Source organism: Eurosta solidaginis, chromosome X (genome assembly GCF_040869045.1).
Source record: "Eurosta solidaginis isolate ZX-2024a chromosome X, ASM4086904v1, whole genome shotgun sequence".
NCBI classification, from domain to species: Eukaryota; Metazoa; Arthropoda; class Insecta; order Diptera; family Tephritidae; genus Eurosta; species Eurosta solidaginis.
The window spans coordinates 137,242,823-137,260,613 of NC_090324.1; the positions used below are offsets into that span (position 1 = coordinate 137,242,823).

At 34.6% G+C, this 17,791-nt stretch overlaps 1 protein-coding gene across 1 annotated transcript in view; it reads right to left on the reverse strand.

Moving 5' to 3' along the window:
- Nucleotides 1-17,791, reverse strand: part of LOC137235482 (calcium-dependent secretion activator-like) — a 3,515,579-nt gene that overhangs the window by 1,938,039 nt on the left and 1,559,749 nt on the right. Inside the window, exon 5 of the mRNA XM_067758482.1 lies at nucleotides 9,225-9,514. Within this exon, the coding sequence (XP_067614583.1) occupies nucleotides 9,225-9,514 (290 nt within the window). The remainder of the gene's footprint in view (nucleotides 1-9,224; nucleotides 9,515-17,791) is intronic.

The window sequence follows — 17,791 nt, forward strand, 5'->3', positions numbered from 1 at the left end:
ACATCTACTCTGATAGCCAATCGGCTATCAAGGCCTTGAGCTCAACTACAGTGCGATCGAGGGTGGTCTGGGAGTGCCTGACCTCGCTTGCGATTGCATCGAATTATTTTACAATTAAGATTATCTGGGTCCCGGGCCATAGTGATATCCCGGGTAACTGTCAAGCGGATCTCTTAGCCCGCATCGGTACAACTGAACCGGATGAAGATGGCTGTAGGGACTTCGGGATCCCGCTGGCCACCTGTGGATTGCTCCTCCATAGCTGGGCCTCGAATCAGCTCAGCAAACGTTGGGCGGATACCACGTCTTGCAGGGTAGCAAGATCTTTCTGGCCAAAAGTGGATGGCAGGAGGTCTGCTGAAATAATTGGGTTCACTAAGGCTCACCTATCAATGGTCATTGGGGTTTTGACAGGGCACTGTCCCATGGGTATCCATGCGGTACGTCTCAATATACTGGAAACTCCATCCTGCTGCAGCTGTATGGAGGATGATGAGGTGGAATCACCAAATCACTTTATGCTTGATTGTCCAGCTTTTGCCAGAATTAGGCGAAAGTACTTCGGTCGCGACTCAATTGGATCTCCCGAGGATATATCCAAAGTTGAGATCGGTATCATTCGGAGCTTTATCGTTGCTACCCAACGATTCTCTAAGTAGCTGGATCTAGGTCACCGTTATTTTTGGTGTATGTGGTATCACAACGGACCTTCGTGTTGTCCAAGTGAGCTATCCTTATCAGGGAAGCTACCACCTAACCTATCCTATCCTATGATTAGTAATAGACTATTAAATTAATAAATTTTTTGTACCCGAGTTTTATGTAAAATTTTTTCGTTTTCTATACTTATCTCACAAATTGTTACATTTGGCCCATCAATATTCTTTACTATGTAGGGACCTTGATATATATTTTTATGTTTATTTCTAGGTTCTGTTTCCACTAAAACTATCGTTAATTTTAATTTCTAAACGCTTAGCCGTTTTATCGTATAAATCTTTATTTCTAATCTTATGCTCATTAATCAAATTTTATGCCATTTTATGCGATTTTTGCATTCTAAACTTAAGCTCTTTTGTGTAGTTTTCTACATTGTAGATCGGATCAATTTGCTCTTTTTGCAATTCATGTGGCATTGTAGTTTTTCTGCCAAATATTAATTCAAAGGGAGTAAATTTACTTGTTATCAAAACCCGAACTACCTGTAGTATTGTGTAAAAATATAAAGTATTTTAAATATGTATCCCAATCTGAATACGTTTCATTGAGATATACACGCAAGTATTCGTTAAAGACTCTATGATTTCTTTCAACAGTACCAACAGTTTCGTGGTGGTAAGCTGTTGAGAAATCATGATCAATCTTTAAAAGTTTTGTCAATTCAGAGAATAATTCGTTTTTATATTCCGTTCCTAAATCGAATCTAATAGCTTTCATTGTACCATATGTTAATATAAAGATTTCAAAAATAGCACAAGTAATAGTTTTTGCTGATTTATCTGGTACAGCTACTGTTACCAGGTATTTAGAAAAGTCACAAATCATAGTAACAGCGAACTTGTTACCATATTTGGATTCCGGAAGTGGACCTATTGTATCGACAATTACAATGTCAAAGGGTTTGCAGGGCGTTGGAGTCAAGACAAGATTTTCCTTTGTTTTTGGTTTTACTTTATTTAAAAAGCATTTATTGCAATTTTTGGCAAATTTCGCAATGTCTCTTGTCATATTTTTCCAATAGTATTTTGTTCTTAATATGGAATATAATCGTTTTGTACCGCAATGACCGCCTAACAGAGGGTCCTCATGATAAATTGTCATAAGTTTTTGTTTTTGCTCTGTTTCTGTTACAGTTTCTACATGGTCTGTTAGTATTATTTGTAATGATTTTAAAATTTTATTACCGCTGATTTTAAAATTTGTAATTGAAAAATTATTGAAAAATGTATCATTTTTTGGCCATTCTAACTGCTCAATATTGTGATTGCCGGCTGCTTTTTCAAGCCTCGAAAATAACTCATCTAAATTTGTTTTTCCTTTAGCATTCACAAAATTAAGTAAATTTAGTTTTTTATGTTTTAAATGCGCATAAATGTGTATATTGGAGATCTCATTATTCTTATTAAATTGCATAGTCGACTTTATTCGCGGTATCTTTTTTGAAAAATTGTATGAAAATTTGTCATAAACTTGTACTTTAGGCATTTCGCAAAAAGTATCAGTAAAATTATCGTCTTTATTTTGTAATTCCTTTTGTTTGATTTTTGGTCGCGTTTGGACTGCTAAAACATGCTTTGTAGATTCTTTTATTTCGTCTATACTAATGCGTGAAAGAGCATTAGCCACAACGTTAGATTTTCCGTTTATATATTCAATCGTAAATTTATATTCTGACAGTTCTAATCGAATTCTATTTATATTCTGACAGTTCTAAACGAAGGGTCTTTCATATTAAAAAGATAAACTAGTGGTCTATGATCGGATTTTACTGTGAAATTTGTACCGTAAACATATGGACGAAAATGCTTTATAGCGAAATGTATTGTTAGGAGTTCTAATTCGATAATTACTTTTTTCTGTTCTGCTTTATTGAAAGATTTTGACGCGAAACAAATTGGTAAATCGTTATCACCATGCTTTTGGCTTAATATAGCACCACACCTACTCTTAGAAGCATCTACTGTAATTATAAATTCTTTTGTAAAGTCAGGGTATTGTAGTAGTTGCGGAGACATTAATGCAAGTTTTAGTTTTTCGAAAGGGTTTTCGCACGCTTCATCCCAAACAAATTCAACTTTTTTCCGATTTAAACGATTTAAAGGCGCTGCCAGTGACGCAAAATTCGGTATAAATCGCCTGTAATAATTTGCAAATGCGACAAATCGCCTAACCGTATCTTTGTATTTTGGCTTAGTATACCTTTTAATAGCGTCTATTTTTGAATCGTCTGGAAGCAAACCTTTTGACGTACATTTATAGCCTAGAAAAGTTACTTTGGAGCGAAGGAAATTGCACTTGTTTGGATTCAGCTTTAAATTAAACTTTCTACAGGTTTCGAAAACTTTTTCTAAATTTTTAAGGTGGTGTGTCTCACTACAACCAATGACGATGACGTCGTCAATATACATAAAATCCTGATTTGGCGAAATGCCTGAAAATGCTATTGACATCATACGAGAAAAAGAGTTTGGTGCTACATTTAACCCGAAAGATAAAACTTTCCAACGAAAAGCTCCTCGATCTGTACTGAAAGAAGTTACATCTCTAGATTTAGGGTGAAGGGGTATTTGGTGAAAACCGGAAAAAAGATCTAGAGTTGAATATTATTTGGCTCTGCGAAGATTGTCGAGTATGTCATCAACGCGTGCTAGTGGAAATTTGTCGGCTATAAGCTTTTTATTGACTGCTCTGAAATCTACGCACATACGATACGACTTTTTGCCTGTTGGATCTTTTTTCGGTACCATAATTAAAGGACTGTTATAATTTGAAAAACTAGGTTCGATTAAATAATTCTGTAATAGGTTTTTGACCTGTTTATTTATTTTTTCGCGTTGTGTGTATGGCAAACGGTAATTTTTAATATAGACAGGGGTTTTGTCAGTTAAAGTAAAGTTTTTGTTCGTAGAAATTATTAAGCGTCATTAAGTCGGTTTTTAATCAAAAAATATTAGAATATTTCAAACGTCAATCAAGTAATTTCTTTTTAGCATAAGAAGGCACTTGTTTTGCTAAAATTGATTTAAGTTCTTATATGAGTTTTGAATCGATAGGTGTATCATTTATGCGATAGACATTGAAGTTTTTAATGTCTTCAGTTTGAATAATGAAATCTTTTACGTACTTGACCTCGTCGGTGGTGTTGATAACTTTTATAATTGGGTTTTTTGTATCAACGATACATTTGGCTGTGAAAACACCGTTACAGAGTTCATGAGAATCTACAAAAACTGGGCTTATCGAATTTTTCAAACTAAAAACACGAAAAACTTCGCATCTTGGTGGAATTACAAGAGTATTTGTTGAGGTGCTATGCAAAATTGAAATATTTACCTTTTCTGTCCCTTGTCCGAATGTAATTGTGTCATTATCATAATTGATTATGCATTTGTTCGTTTTTAGAAAGTCTTTCCTTATTATACCGTCCGAACGAATATTAAAGTTGTCATTGACAACGTGAAGAGTCAGAGGAAAAAATGTATTTGATGCGATTATACTTGTATTAACTGTTCCTAGTGTTGTTACCGTGTCTGTTGTTTCGCCTGTTATATTTATTACGTTACGATCGTCTACTTCTACCTCGTTTGCCAAACTGGAAATTTTTATTAGTGAATTGTCTGCCTGTGAATCTATTAGAAAATAATATATTTTATGAGAATCGCTACAAGCGACTTCGACGAAATCGGAAAAATTTAAATTTAGGCAATATATTGACTGAGAAGTATTTAGTCGAATTGCTCCTGCTACCTCAGTGTTCGCGCCTGAGGGGCTTCGGCATTTAAAGAACGAACATTGGCTGAATTTCTAGAACTTGAACCCTGATTATTGGAATTTCTGTTATTTACGGACCGATTATTATTGTTATTATTGCCTCTATTGTAATTGCGATTATTGCCTCTGTTATAATTGTTATTTCGGAAATTTGTATTATTGTGTTGTCTATTTGTATTACCGTTAAATCCAAAATTACTATTGTTGTTATATCTGAAATTACTGTTACCTCTGGAATTTCCACGGAAATTATTGCATCTTATCGGACGTGACCGAAACGCTAACACCTGCCGCTCTTTAACTTCCTATTCTCGCTCTATAATCATTTTCGCTACAACGCCCTTTGAATCTTCGAAGGTTGTTGACGCAAGGATTGATTTCACCATATCTGACCTACTATTTAATCTACACACGGTAATGGTTTGTTCAACCGCCATCTCATGGGCTTTTGCCTGCGTCATACCTACAATGATTAGACATCGCTCTAACGAGTCGGAAAGCTCTTCTACCTGCTTTGAAAATTCTGAAAAATTGTTATTGGTTACTCTCAAGGCTGCAATTTTTCCCGCGACAACTTTCGAGTTGTCTGGCCTAATTTTACTACATAGCGCTTCTTTAATTTGGCTGACTGATTCTATATGCGTTGGTAGTGCTTCGCGAGCTTTGCCTTCGAGCTTGGATTTTAAAAATGCAATAAAAGTAGGAGTTAAATTTTCGTTAGAGAATACTTCCATTAATTCAACTTTATTTATAAATGAGGCAAGTGCCAACGGGTCTCCACTGTAGTTTTCTCGCATAATCGAGGCACAAGTACTAATAAACGATTTTTTCTCCTCGATTGTGGCCATGGTTGTAACGTTAAGTATCGGAGTTAGAATAGAAAAACTAGAATTTGGAATTACAGGTTGATCATCAAATCCTAAAAGGTCTGTACTCAGGGATAATTTATTATGTTAAGGTATCAGTTGAAGATGCAACTGAAGATGAATCAGAATCTGAATATTGAAATCTAAATCTTGCTCTGAGTTTTTGGAATCTAAATCTTGCTCTGAATTTTTGAAATTTGAACCTGGATGCGTATTTTTAGAAACTACATTCCCGTTTCTTAGGTCCATACGTGTTGAAACGAACAGATGAAATACTAAGATTTTATTGAAGCAAGATATATGGAATTTGTTTATGAAGATTGAATATAAATTGAATTTAAGTAAATTGAATTTGAACGAGGGAATTATTCGAAAATGGATTGTGCTTGATTAGAGAAGTTATGCAGAATTGCAAGACAAGTGGGATTTGAGAGAGTAAAGCTGAAAGAATTATCCGATAATTTAACGAAAACCTGAATTTTGATTAGAGAACTGATTTAAGTTGAGCTCAAAAGGAAAGTATGAAAGTACTTTTAAAGGAAATTTATGAAAATATAAGAAATTTGTGAAAGTATGTCTTTTTGAAAGCTTTTAGATTTTATAATACAATTGGTTAGCGAATACTTATTGCAAAAAACTTTAGTTAGTGAATTTTATTGAAATACTAAAGTTAGTGATTAGTTAATGAAAATACAGATTCAAAAATATTTGCTTTACGCTTTTGTTGTCCGCAAATCCAAATCCAATGATTGGAATTAGCTGAAAAATTTTCATGCAAAACAGAAGCGGGAATTGGAATTCACATGCAATTTAAAAGATGTTGAATATTGTTTACGAATATATTTATTGAAGTGTAAGAATTTTTATTTGTACAGAACGTGACAATAAATTTGAATTTGAAATGTATGGCAAAAATTATAATTTTTAATTGAATTTTTACGATCTAAATGCAAAAATTAAGGGATGGCAAATAATTTCATATAAGGCCTGAAACGGACGCACCGCTTTCATCAAAATTGTATGGTTTTATTTTTATAGATACGGGCGCACCGCATCTTTTCAAAATTGTAATATAAATGCCCTCGGACGAACCGGGATTTAAAAACTTATGTCATGTTTATACACGGACGCACTGCGTTAAAGAAAATTGTAATTATTGGTTTTTAACCGGTTTTACGCATATACCTATGTGTGTGAAAGAAAATTTTGAATATAATGCAAACATTTTTTTTTCCTTTTTTTATATATAAGTAATTTTGAAAAGTTGAATAATATGAAATATATTTACATTTTAGTAATGTATTGGATGTCGAAAATTGAAGAAAGGTAATATGAAAGAATGAAAATTATGTATTACAAAAATATAAATGATACGTTAATTTCGCACACTGTGCGCTATACCAAGTACCGCTTACTGCACCGCTGCTTGTTGCTCTGCTGCGCTAGCTGTTCTGCTGCTGCTTGATGGCGTCACCCTTTTCTGCAAAATTGCTCCGTTATGGTGGTGGCGTGGCTAGTGCCGTTATCAATATGGCATGGCTAGTGCCGTTTTTCACTAATAATTTGGGTACAGTGTAACTTTTTTATTTATAGTTCGAAATTTCGGTTTTTCGAGTTTTTTCCCATTTTTTCTTTTTTTTTTTTTTGTATTATTTCTGCTGCCGTTTAAATTTTTATTTTATTACAGTTTCCATTTTCTTATTATCTCTGTCTTTAACTAAGTATTATATTATATGTATTCTCAAAAATTTTCACGCTTTTTCATCCACTAGCCACGGCCTAAAAAAATCCACGACTATTACCATCTTTTGTTGATTTCATAAAATTTTTTTTTTGTGAATTTTTAAATATGTTAATATTTTTTTGTTGATTTTCTGATTTTAAATTTTTTTGTAGATTTTTCTCAGTTTTGTAGATTTTTTTCTAATGGTTTTAAATTTTATATTTTTTTGTTAATGGTTTTTTAAATTTTTGTATTTTTTTGTAGATTTTCAAATGTTTTTTAAATTTTTTTTTGTGCGGCTTTTGTAAATTTGTATTTTTTTTTGTATTTTTTCAAATTTTTATATATTTTTTTTGGTATTTTTTGATTTTATATTAACTACATCTAGTTTAAAATTTTTCTGTATCTGTATTTTTTGTAATTTTCGATTTTTATAAATTTGTAGAAATTTTTGTTAATTTAAAATTTTTTTTTTTTTAATTTCCACATCTGTTGGGAGGTTTTCCCCTTCCGGCCACTCGACGCATTCACAGGGCTTCGGCCCACGATCGCCATATCGAGGATCCATTTTGGATCCTGGGGAAACTAGCGCTCTAATGCGCTCCCGCCCCCACACACGCACTTACTTTCAACTTTCTTTTTTGTTATTTCAAATAATGTAGATTTGGTTTAGTTTCTAAAGTATACTATTTTCTTTATTTAACCTTTGTTCTTTGATACTCTTAGTTCGCTACAACTTTTATTCTATGTTAAATTGTATTTACAAACTTTCTTTTCTAGTTCACTCCCTTTTTATAAACTCTATTTACGACTTTTTATTTCACTTTCTGGTACAGTGTATTTTTTTAATTTTACTACTGTCCACTACTTTGTTGTTTGTGCGTTGTTAGAATTGCGTGTCATAAGCAGTTGCCGGTCTTCTTCAAACTAAAAACTGCCGCTAACGCAACTCTGCGGCTAGACAGCTTTTCTTTAGGTTGCTTAGAAACGAAATTAATGATGGCGTCGAGCAACGGCAGTTTCAACCAGTCAGAAACTCTCCGCGTTGCTCGACTCTAACATTTTTAGTGATGCCAAGTGCATCTGATGCATGGTTGCATCTTGCACTCCCAAAGAGGGAGTTGCCAGCTAAAATTTAATTTAATGCAATTTACTATGGCACTACAGTCTTCCCACCTGCAATTTCGAATATCCGCAAGGACAACAAAATTTAGGTCGATTTAAAGTATTGGTGCTTAACAGACGACATGGTAGGCAATAAAAAGCATTGCTATTGGCATTCCACGACAACCAGTCACGCTCCACTTTCTCTCCATTTGGCAAGATTCTGTTCAAGAACGAGGTAGGAAATGCCTCGTCATGACGATCAATTCGAAAAATAACAGGACACTTTTGATGACCTCGGCGAATTATTTCGTTGAATTCTTCAGATGGCAAAAGCTCATTATTCACGGTACCGATGTCGAAGTCGTTTATATAATCTGGTATTTGATACAGAGTTGGTGGTATTGTTGGAAGACTTTTTGAAGATGAACCTTCATAAGTGTCACCACGAAACTTTACGATTTCGAATTCATGTAAACATACAATTTGTGTGATGTTTTTATTGTCTCCTCACTGTTCGAAGGTCCAGGCAAAAAATCACTATCAATAGTCGAATCGGATGCGTAACCTGAATGGTTTTGAGCCAGCTGCCAAATGAAATATTTATTCTTAAATTTTAAGGAAAAGTACTTTTATAATTATTTTTCACACTTCACTATAATATTAAAACGAAATGCAGATAATCGTTGCTTTTGAAATTCGGCTTAAAAATTGCACATGGAACAACTAAAGACTCCTGAATTGAAAAAAAAAGTCTTAGTACCTCGCGGGCCGCCTCAGGAACCCCGGTCCCGGGGGGAATCCCCCCATCAATCAATTATTATTTAGAATAGGGTGGCTTCCGGTCCACTTACAGGAGAGAGAAGTTTCTCAAATATTATAGAAAAACCCCTGTACTAAATTTCTAGGAAGGAAGATAATATATAGCATCATATAATATATATATAATCAGTTCAGTCGTGTAGGAAGGTTTTAGTGGCATACACACGCACAAAAGGAATATATATGTACATATATAAGGATACAGTTAATATTTTCACCTTCAATTTTGGCTTCTGAGGAGAGGCGCGTATAATTCACAAGTGCTGCTGTTTCCAAACTGTTCTTAATCATCATACGCACTTCCTCCGGTGGTACAGGCGTAACAATATCTTTCATTAGTACACGCTCTAGGAGGGAGAGAGTTGCTTTCAACGCACCTTCAGGACGCCCAAATGGAAAACAGAAGCGAAAGTTGGTAATTTGGTACTCCAATAAAACACGCAATCGCTCCTTTATTTCGGCAAATTTCTCCTTTTCTTCATGGGTTATGCTTCCAACACCATCAGGTCTAAGTAAGGAAGGAAATTAAACACAATTTTTTTTTTTTTTTTTAATGCCTTTATATGTTTACTACTGATTAATGTTACAACTAGCGCTGCCGTTTTTTGGTTTTCCCCACCAAACTTGATAGGTTTATATGATTTTAATAATCGGGGATTGCCCATATTGCTTTTTCAAAATGTATGAAAACATTTATTTGAAGCAATTTTTTAATTTTTATAATTTATTTAATAATTTGGGAAAAATTTAAACAACGTGACATCAGGACGGACAAGGCGACAGCTGTTTCGATTATACCTTGTAAATCTCTTGATAGGTTTATTTCCATTGGAATTGGATGGTAAGACGTTTGGAGTTTTGGGAGGGTTTTTCTTCGTACTCTTATGTCGAATAGCACCATATATTTGCTGCATGTTGACCTTTCTATGAACAAAAAACATGTAAATGAATTTGAATCATGCCAAGAATAGTTTGCCATAAAGCCCCAAACAATTTTGAGAATTTGCTAAACTACACCTTTTCCAGTTTATGTTCAGAAACTTACAATTCAAGTTCAGAAAATTACAGTTCAAATTCAGAAATTTATAAGTAGGGTGTTATTTTTCAAATGTTAGTCCAATGCATACTACATAATGTAATACTTATATGTTTCTTGTTGGTGGGTTGATGGTTCGTTGACAATGCTGCAAGGTGTGTACATCCCGAGCCTTCATTGAAATCAAACGGAGGATAACTCTTTCCAATAAGTGCATTGGAACCTAAGTAATTCAGTTGAAACCGCAGTTTGGAAGCAGTGGAAGGGGGAAACATTCACAAAGTTGGGAGAGTTGGGTGGAGGATGACTTGACCCCCATGGTGCTCCCAATCGCCGCGAAACAGGAAAAACTGTAGGCGGTTAGGCGCCAACTCATTATGAATGATGATGATGGTGGATAAGTTGAGATATGCGAAGATTTATACACACAGTTCATATACGTTACTTGCGGGAGTGTGGACGCTACGTTGACTGTTTAAGTCAGGGATGGGCCTATGTTCGGCTCCTAAATCAGTTTCAGTGCCAGCGGGTGCTAGGTGAGACGTTTGTGTATTTTAGGGTGTTAGGGGAGTAAAAAATACATTGGAAATATCGACGGCTCGCCTCAAATGATATTCATCGCAAGAAAGTTGCGGAAACACTAAAAAACTGAAATGAAAACATTCTCTCTCAACTTCGAAAACCAACTCCCAAACTGTGTTGAAATAGTACGAAAACAAAAACATAAATTTTTTGGTAAGAAATACGAAAAACGGAATAACCATAGACTGAAGTCGTCTTTATGTTAAGCAGCGAATTATTGACATTCATTTCGCCTTCACAAACATTTAATTATATGCAAGCCGATTCATTTTGCAATATATACATAAAAGTATTAAAAAAAGTATATTTAAAGTATTAGAATTAGAGGAAGTAGTAGTAGAAAAACGTACTAATGCACGTTTCTTATGCAATCGTGGGAAAACGAAACCCTTTTCAGATTTGTTGGCAGTGTTGCCGTGAGCCTACAAAGAAATGTATCAGTTTACAAATAAAAAAGGTACCAATCGCATAAACAACGAATAATTTTACCAGTTTTATTGTAAACATAACTGCTGTCATTTATAAATTTCAAATTATGGAGGAATATTCAAATTTCTTCAGCTCACATACATATATCGTTAAATCCACACTGCAAAAATTGTTGGAGCATGTGTTGCATGTGTATTTAATTTACGGTGACCATTTTTCTAATTTTAAAACTTGCTTTGTTTATGATTTGAATCATAAAGGAACTTTTAAAATTACAAATGAAAATTCAGTTCGAGTGAATCACAAAAGCGACATTACATATTTGTGGCCTTTAGTGTGAGCAAAGCCGCCGGTAAAGGCTAGTTTATCCTAAAACGCTTAATATTTGAACATAATAAGAGCGGCGGCAGCTCTATTTTCCACATAGCTTGGTAAATGTTAAATATGTATTAAGCAAGATGAGCCGTGTTGTTGATGATGCTTATATATATTATAACGGTGTTCAAAAACTGTAATGCGTGCGTCAAATTTTTATTAAATACATGTTTCCTAGTTTATTCACTTTATTGTATTTTCAAAATGTCTTTGGAATGTGAAATAAGTGTAAGTTCTTTAAAAAGAAAGTCAGGCAGTTTTAATAAGGATTGGACTCTATAATATATGTGTCAACATAGTGGTGGTGAATCTCAAGGTCTACTTTGCAAGAAGCATGTAGTTTGCAAAGTTTTTAATATTAGAAGGCATTATGAAAAATTTCATAGAGAATGTGATAAGTATTCATACGAAGCACGATTAGAATTATTTCAGCAACTAACTTCTGAAGAAAACAGTGCTCAAGAGATGCGGTCATTAATGATCGCATTTCGAAGCGCAACGGTTGGTTCAGCGGATAAGTGATCACGGAAACGGACTGTAGTTGCATTTTAAAAAATAGTTGGAGCTTTACGTCAAATTGGTATCATTTGTCATCAGTTAGCTGAACGTATCATTTCCAAAGTTTTGTCACTCAACTGACGTTCCAGCGGAGTCAACTGCTTGCCCAACTAATGCTGCGCATCGGAAACGCGTCCAATTACGTGATTTGGAAATTTGTTACGACATATAATCATTATTTGCTACATTTTATTTCCAATAGATTGCTGCTGATGGATTTGGAGCGCTATGCTATTATCCACAAAATGATTATTGGTAATCATCCCTTTTCAGTTGGGGACTTTATAAAATCTTGTATTTTGGAATCAGTTGACACTTTGTCGAAAGAAAATATTCACAAATATAACCAAATATGTTTGTCGCGTCGAACTATCGATCGAAGGGTGCAAGATATGGCTAACGACTGCCAAATGCAGCTCGACCGAAAAATTTCTAGCTTTATATCTGTCGTGGGTTCTAGATGAGAGCACAGATATTTCTGATTTTGCGCAGTAAGCAATATTTATTCGGGGAGTAGATATTGATTTCAATATTACCGAAGAATTACCTGATTTAATACCTTTGAAAAGAACTACGACGGGTCAAGACATTTATGATGCGGTTTTAGATTGCGCTGTCAGAAGAGGGTTGGACTGGAGTAAAATCTTTAGTGTGGGAACTGATGGCGCGCCAGCGATGACGGGATGCAAGCAAGGATTCGTTGGGCGGCTTAAGGCAAAATTTGCTTCCGAATTGAACCGAGATTGTATTGCAGGGCATTTTCTTATTCATCAGGAAGCTATATGCACCAAATATTTAAGTTTCCAAAATGTTATGGGTACTGTAGTAAAATGTACCAACATAATTCGTACAAAGGGATGACGGCCAGTTTAAGGAACTTCTTGAGTCCGCGGGAAGTGAGCGATTGGGTATCCTATATTTCACAGGAATCCGTTGGCTTAGTCGGGGAGAAACACTGAAAAGATTTTTTGAGTTACGATCACTTATCTCAGATTTTATGGTATATTCCACCAGCTTATATTCTTAGGTTTGAAACTAATTTAATTTTTTATAACCTGCAGATTTCTAAAAAATATTAATTTAGTGAACTTAATGACCCCGAGTGGATAGCTGACTTAGCTTTCTTAACAGATATTACCGAGCATCTTAATATTTTGAATTTGACTTTGCAAGGTAAAGATAACTTTATATATGAATTAGTTCACGCAATAAGAGGCTTCAAAACAAAGCTCGAATTATGGGGTGAGCAGCTCGCAGTAAAAAATTGTCACTTCTTTCCACGTCTAAAGGCTGTTTCTCTGAACAATGCCATCGATGTTAAAAAATACTGCGAAGAAATTCAAAAATTACTGATACAGTTTAAAGACCGGTTTGCAGTGCTGGATACTCTTCAAGGAAAATTTGATATGTTTATATTTCCTTTCAGTCAGAATATTCAAACAGCCCGGCAGAACTACAAATGGAATTGATAGAATTGCAGTGCTCCACTCCTTTAAAAAACAAGTTTTTAGAATGCGGAGATGTGATACGGTTCTACAAAATATTGGACACGCAGAAATATCCAACGTTGCGAAATTTTGCTCCGAATATAGTTTCAATGTTTGGGAGCACTTACACGAGGTGAATAAAAAAATGTTAAATAAAATAAATAAATAAAATTTATGACTTTTTACCCACTGTGCAGTAACAGATGTATAAGGCCAAATACTCTCTCTTTATCAGTCTAATGTGTGTTTGTATATTATTCTCTTCCTGTGTTCTTCGCCCCACGTACCTGCACTTGATCGTCCCTCACCTAGCACTTAAATGTGCAAAGCGTGCCCGTATGAGCAAAAGGCTCATACGAGCCGTTTTGCCCATCAGTGGTTTAAGTGGTCATATCTTCGTCATAACTGCTGCCATACTCAATCAATTTTTGTGACCCTACGGATATAGCTGGATGGTTTTGCACCGGACTACTTATGAGCGGAAGAGAGAAAAGGGGTTTTTCTTCGCAGGCGGGCCGCCATGTTGTGGACATGAGTCTCAAATAATTAATTCCCTGTACTTATGTATAATTTTCGTGCGCACGGCAACCCTATCATTTCATCATTTTCTTTTGAATAAAATTTATAAGACAGTAACATAACGGTCCTTTAAAAAATTTTAACTTTAATTGTAAATCTCTGAATTTAAATGTGAAGTTTAATTGTAATTTTCTGAACTTGAATTGTAAATTTCTTAACGTGATTTGTGAAAAATGGTAATAGTTTTTAGGAAAACACCTTATTAAAATTCACAAGTGAAACTTTTGGGGATTATGGAGAGCGCAAATTCTTAACAAATAAATACCGCTTAATTGCCTGCTGCGGAATCGTAACATATAATCACGGATCGAAAACTATTTAAAATAATAATAATGTATTATGGGTCTAGTGAGTACGCGTTATCCCTAGTTCACATATTTCATTAATCCGATACACCATTCCAGAGCTATTATGATTTAAAAAACGGCATCCGATCATTCCGCATAAATAGAATTGCCGTTTGCCGATTTTGAAGACTATGGGGAGCGCATATTCTTACCAAAAAACCACCGCATTAATTGCGTGTTTTCTCCATAAATAAAAACGCCATTTGCCCATTACTCAGAGACTATAACTTTAAATGTAATTTCTTCCCTTTATAATCTTTATTTTTCTCTTAATCAAACTTCAGTTAAAAAATTCCAATATTCCAATAGCGAATCAGTAAGGGAACGTACCCAAACTACGTGACCCATTTTCTACAACTTTTTATCCCCCCCCCCCCCCTCTCGGTGACCACCGGTAGTATATTTTAACACCCCCTCCTTCCCCCTTAAGTTTTAACATAGTATAGCTCATAAGTATGATTTAAAATTATTTTTTGCTAACTTAAAAAAATGTATTTGATTTATATTTGTTTTTATTAATTCGGCACCCGCCGCGTTACGCGAAGCACGCGAGATACGTCGTCCACTACATTACCGTGCACGTTTTTCTGATGATTTTTCATGGAAATTTTTTACGCGAAATAAATTCCACAAAAAAAGATTTTCTGGAGATTATTGACTATGTGAAAAAGTCCCAATCCCTCCCCTTTCCCCTGTGACCAGGTGTAATACCTAATGAAATCCCCCCTCCCCCCTAAACGGGTCACGTAATTTGGGTACGTTCCCTAAGTCAGTTAGATGCACCCATGTACATACGTATGTCTGTATATGTACGAAAGAGCGGGTGGACACGCACATAAATGTATACACACATGGTATACACATAGGTCCATTAACTAATATGTAAGCATGCACGTTACGTACATAATGATTTTGCTATAATTGCAAAAGTAAGTCACAACAAATAAAGGTGTCTAAGTTCGGGTGTAACCGAAAATTATATACTCAGCGTGAGCTTCAATTGTACATTTAATTTCAGATAAATTACTTTTCTACATAACACTTGACATCGCACAGTGTTTCGTGTAGAACAAGCTAGCTGGACAAAAACAAAGTTCTTATTCCAAGAAAAGTTGAATGAGAAATGAAAGAAAATAAACAAAATAACGGGATTTTTGCTTTTTTTGATATTTTTCCTCATATATATTGAGTAATTGAAGTAAGAAGGCAGAAGTGGCCGTAAAATGCATTGATTAATTTGCAAAATTCTTGTTGAATATTAAGCTTCATATTTCTTTTAAGTGAACACTTTTATATAATTTTTTTGATGAATTCTAAGCTCTAAGGTAAGTAAAATTTCTTAATAATAATTCTTTCGAAATTAGAGTATTTTCAATATATTTAACATTCCGTTATTAAGAAGAAAAGGTATTTTTTCTCTATATTTTTAAATTTAGGGACAAAAAGTTACATACGTCCGCGGACATCCGGGCTAAATTTTACATATGTTATAGTCGCAAGTATTATCTAATAGGCGAAAGAAAAAACCATTGCGAATTCTTTGCACATCTAATTTTAATTTTTTTTTTTTGTAGATTTAGTTATCTCTACATATAAAATAGGATGTATGTACGTACCAGCTCCGACGAGATATTTGAACCTTTTAAGCTGATCTACAAATGGCAAAACCAATTCACAGGTACAGGGAACAAACACGTAGCCATAAAACACACAAAAATAAACGCGCAAGGTCACCAAGGCATAAAAACTGGTACATATAAAACAATCCTAATGCAGGTATAACCACACAGGAACGCTACACAAAACAACCCCATATGGTAGCATCTACGGCAATACCTGAATGTAATATAAATACTGCACCACTGATAACAAATCAGAATGATCAACGACACTTAAGATGGCAGCACAACAATCATCAACTATTCACCGGAAAATCAACAACACAAAGCAGTTTAGTTATAACCGTACCAAGAACGGAGTTTTTTGACATTTGGGTTCAACATTCGAAGGAAACCAGATATAAAGAATTATTGAGTTTTGTTGTAATTAAGTACGATTTAAGCGAAGCAGCCGAGTGTTCGATAAAAAGTTTAAGCTTACAAATATCGGCATATTCGTCGAAGCTGGATCAAAAGTGGAACACTTCTGGAAGACATAAGGAGCGATTTTTGAATAAAAACTCGGAGTGACTTTCGGGTCCAGACTTCACATTTACAATAACGGTGGATTCAAAGTTGCTATCAGACCAGCCAACCACTTCTTCAGGTAACTTCGGCCCCGGAAGACGAAAGAAGGGCTTTGTTAGCTGCAGTGAAAAAACCAAGCGGCGTCGAGTGGATGACCTCTTGCAATCTAGAAGTCCTGGTGAATTACTTTATGCGGCAGAAGTATCAACGCATATGTCCGGCAACAGAAATGTTGCTAACATTATACAAAAATCACAGGAAACCACTCAAATATCCGGAACAAAGATTACATGTGAGCCAGATGCAATATGCTTGAGCAATGTAGAAGCTTTGGCATACTACTTAGATAGCAAGTCGACGACTCATAGGTACAAAACGACTCGGAAGTGGAGCATCAAGGCAGGCCATAAAGTTTATCCATCATTTTATAGTCTAAGAAAAGCTAAGGCAGAATGCTATCCAAATGAAATTGATGTGGGTGAAACACGTGCGGAAATTAAAGTCCAGTCCGTATTAGATAAAACTGTTGAGCGTTTAGTTTTAGCAAATCAAGAAGTTTTTGTTAGTTTATTACCTACAAACTTGACGTATACTTTAATCAGCAAGTGGGGTTGCGATGGAAGCTCTGACCATAGTACATATAAGCAAAAGTTTACATGCAGTTCTGACACTGATGAGTTTTTGTTTATAGTTTCTTTCGTTCCTCTTCAATTACAGGATGAAAAAGGTAACATTGTTTGGCAGAATCCTCGACCTTCTTCTACCATGTTTTGTCGTCCAATTAAATTTATTTTTTCTAAACAAACAAAAGATAACCTACCCTATAACTTTTTGTTGGATCAGGTTTTATTTAATTTAAATCTATTGTCTTTTCTACTTTGTATGATACTTTACATTTAAGTTTTTGTAATAAGTAATTTTCACATAATTAATTTAAATATTTACATTGTTATTATTATTATTGTAATTCACTTTTACATTCCTGACTGGTATTATAAAATAATTTTGAAAAAATTGTAGTGCCAGGATAAATACTCAAATAAATACAAAACATGTATGGACATATGTACAGTCACTCACATAAATAAGTAGACACCCCTTTATGGACAATTCTTACAATTTTCGCTTTCGCAAATTTATTTTAACTAATTTCCCATAAGAAAATTTGTCACGATCTATAACAAAAACTAAATTATATTCAAAAAA